General features: G+C 47.1%; 1 protein-coding gene across 1 annotated transcript; it reads left to right on the plus strand.

Moving 5' to 3' along the window:
* The first annotated feature begins 2,450 nt into the window (after positions 1-2,450).
* On the plus strand, positions 2,451-3,398 carry LOC109765093 (osmotin-like protein). Its single transcript, XM_020323880.4, has one exon. It carries the CDS (start codon positions 2,507-2,509, stop codon positions 3,206-3,208), a length of 702 nt encoding a protein of 233 aa, XP_020179469.1. The 5' UTR covers positions 2,451-2,506; the 3' UTR covers positions 3,209-3,398.
* Positions 3,399-3,800: the final 402 nt, after the last annotated feature.

A 3,800-nucleotide genomic window follows, 5' to 3' on the forward strand; every position in this document is an offset into this window, starting at 1 on the left:
TATATGGATACATAGCCGTGAGAATTTTGGGAGAACGCGGATGTTGATTGTACAGTGCAGGGACCTTGTGGGGACATCGCCCATTTACAAGAAGGGGATGGTGCACATGCCAACAACATGTGATTGGTACATATCGCCAGTTAACGCCTTCGTTTATGCAACTTTCTAAAACCTATGTGCATGTTTTCTTGATGTGTTAAACATTTAAATTTGAAGGCAATTGAAGTGTTTGAACGAGAAAAAAATGGAGGGTGAGATATGGCGACTCTGAGTTTGTGCGTCGTCCGGACAGTCTCCAAATGCATATGGAGCACATATGCATTAATGGGACTACAAATATAGTTTGCCAGAGTTTCTTTTTTTTGACAGTATGCAAGAGTTGCTCCTAGAATTGGTACTATGCATTATATAGTTCTTCGTGATATGTTTGGGCCTCCAAAAGATGTTTTTGTGGAAATTGAGTGCCATTTATTGATATACTATTATAGATGGGTTGCTTCCTTCTTCGCAATTGCTTTCGTGTTTTTCTTGTTGTCATAGATATCGATAATGAATTGTTTTCTTAGCTTCTGATTACTGTATTTGAACTAGACGAATTAATTATGTGTACAATTTCAGTGTCCTTCAGCCATGTTCAAAGGGGAATATTGTTTCCAACTTTAAGACGAAATTGAACTACTATGAAGCATCATGCATTCTGTTAGGATGCACTAATAATCGCTGTAAGGCATGAAACTGTCTTATACCAACTCAATATCGAGTAATTGTATGTTCCTAAAATTTCTACCCTTGAGCAAAGAACCAAGAGTGAAAGCAATGAATATGATCGACATGATATTATGAAATAATATGGTGGTTCTGACTAATCCATTGTTCACTTGACATATCCAGATATGCAACATGTACTCCATTGCATTTTTGGTTAGTGAGAACGCTAGTACGCCACTTCCCAAAAAAACTAAGGTAACCACCTGGATGAAGAAGATAATGAATCCGCTCGACAAGGAAGCACGCAATCTGCAAAATAGAAGCCACTCACCGTGATTTAGGCTCTCCTTTCCTTGTAATCTCCAAAATAGATGGGTTGCTTCCCTTGTTGTAATTGCTTTCAGTGTTTGTGGTCACAATGTTTGTACGTTGCAACGGGATATAAATATACTGGCATCCCAACAGGATAAAAATATTCTACTATGTTAGCTTGTGATTCACCGGTCCATATTAATGTGATTGTGTAAATAATTTTTTGCCAAATCTTGCCGTGATTTACCTTATAGTTTGATGAGAAGTTTGATAAGTAAATTAAAGTAAAATTGGATTAAAATAAAATTGGTTCAGAAAGTAAGTAAACTAAAGTGATTGATTATCGTAGAGGGAAAGTTGGACGAATAGGTGGTAAGAAAAAAAGTGAAAGATGAAACTTTACATTCTTTTTAAGCAGTAGAGATAGATATAGACCAATGAATTGTTCTCTTAGCTTTGAGCTGTATTTGAACAAGACAAATTAATTATGCGTACAAGTTCAGTGTCGTTCAGCCATGTCCAAAGGGAATTTTATGTCCAACTTTAAGATGAATTCAACTATGAAGCATCATGCATACTGTTAGGATGCATCAATATTTGTCATAAGGCATGGAACTGTCTTATACCGACTTAATATCGATTCATTGTATGTTCCTGAAATTTCTACCCTTGAGCAAAGAACCAAGGGGGGAAATACAGAATATGCTAGACTTGACATGCCCAGAGATGCACCAGACACGTACACCATTGCATTTTTGGTTAGTGATGAACGCCAGTAGGCTACTTCCAAAAGAAGCTAATGTAACCGCCAGGAAGAAGAAGATAATGAACCTTCTCGACAAGGAAGCACGCATTCTCCAGAATAGAAGCCACTCACCGTGATTCAGGCTCTTCTTTCCTTGCAATGTAACAGCTCCGTGATTCTATTATGAACTCATGGACAGCTACTGCAAATAGGAACGCTGCATCGCATGTACGCAACTGAAGCCTCTCAGCAGTTATGAACTCATGGACAGAATGAAGTAAGTCCACTCAGTGAGTGCGATGCCAACCAAATCAACCGCACAAGTCCTCTCAGATAGATTAGTGGAATTAACAGTACTAGTGTTATGAATTTTGTTTCAGAAATTCACTGCAAGAACAACTGGCTGATAAAGTGACAGGCTTGGTGAATTGAACAGATGCATTCTTTTCCCGTGAGTTTGACATTCAACATTGTGCTGTGCTTGTTTGTTCGATCAGGTGCTTAGTGGTAGCAATATCAAAAGACGCGGTGGACTCACTTTGCTTTCTCGTTTGGGAACAGTAGGCATCAAAGCTAAGTAACGCTCCCTCGCAAAAAAGAAAAAAGCTAAGTAACGCTGACCAACTTCAGCACTCGCGACGACATGGAGACGACGTCGCCTATATAAACAAGCTAGCCTGCACGTCTGTTGAACGTCAAAGCAGCACCCTGCAAAGCCGAGAAACAAGTAGCGCAGAGACTATGGCTGGCATGGGCGAGCGCCTCGTGATCGGCACCCTGCTGGCCGCCGCCTTCCTGGCGGCACCGGCGGCCGGCACCACGCTGACCCTGCACAACCTGTGCCCGTACCCCGTGTGGCCGCTGGTGACCCCCAACAGGGGCTTCCCCTCCATCTGCGACAACAACATCCGCCTCGAGGGCAACGGCCACGGGCTCGTCTCCTTCACCTTCCCGCCGATCTTCTGGTCTGGGAAGCTGGTGGCGCGCACCGGCTGCGCGTCCCCGCCGCGGTGCGAGACGGGGAGCGAGCGGCCCGCGGGCGTGGTGCAGCTGACCGTGCACTCGGCCGAGGGCGCGCCGCGGCCGGACCTGGCGGTGTACAGCGTGAGCCTGGTGGACGGGTTCAACGTGCCGGTGGTGGTGAGCCCGCAGGCCATCGGCGGCGACGGGCCGTGCCCGGCCCTGGGGTGCGCGGCGGACCTGAACGCCGGGTGCCCGCCGGCGCAGCGCGTGGTGGGCGCGGGCGGCTGCGTGGTCGCGTGCAATGGGCCACCCGGGTACTTCAAGCAGCGGTGCCCGCTGACGCGGACGACGCCGGTCGACAGGGAGCCCGTGGAGCAGCACTGCTACGCGCCCGGCGAGCTCAAGGTCGTCTTCTGCCAGCCCGCAATGGTCGACGCCGACGCCGACGCACAGCCGGAAATCATCGTCGCGGAGAACTAGATGACTGGCCATTAGCGTGTGCTGTTGATACACGTATAAGGTGTTGTGAAAATAAGGGTGGCACGTATCATGTGTGCCGCTGGGCCGTGCCCCTTGTTGACGTATAATGTGCTGATTAGTCTTTTCCATCATATCGGAGATGCATATGATATCATTGTAATGGAATCGTCAATGATACGTTATTATCGTACACATCCGTTCTTCGCGTGCATGTTTGTGGACAAGTAGCGCTGCGCTCTACCGTTGTACACTTGTGATCGTTCGAGCTACTATGTGGAGTGGAGTAGCTTGTAGCTAGAACGAACGAGAGAGAGAGAGAGAGACCCCGCAAAATAAGAAACGAAGCAGAATCGTCCATGGTCCATTCTTCCGCCGCAAACGAATCCAACGCAGCATGTACGCATGTATGTTGTGTTCTGTGGAAATCAATCGGGAAACGTACGGAGCGAGCGCGTTTAAGCATCGCGCGCGACGTCAGCATCACGTTTTATTCATTCTCGATTCTTTATTTGTCCGTCCGTTCACTCCTCGCTCCCTCCGGCGAAAGAATCGGCAGCGCCCAGAACGAGTGCCCTCCCGGCCGACGGACTCC

This window comes from Aegilops tauschii, chromosome 6 (assembly GCF_002575655.3).
Source record: "Aegilops tauschii subsp. strangulata cultivar AL8/78 chromosome 6, Aet v6.0, whole genome shotgun sequence".
Taxonomy (NCBI): Eukaryota; Viridiplantae; Streptophyta; class Magnoliopsida; order Poales; family Poaceae; genus Aegilops; species Aegilops tauschii.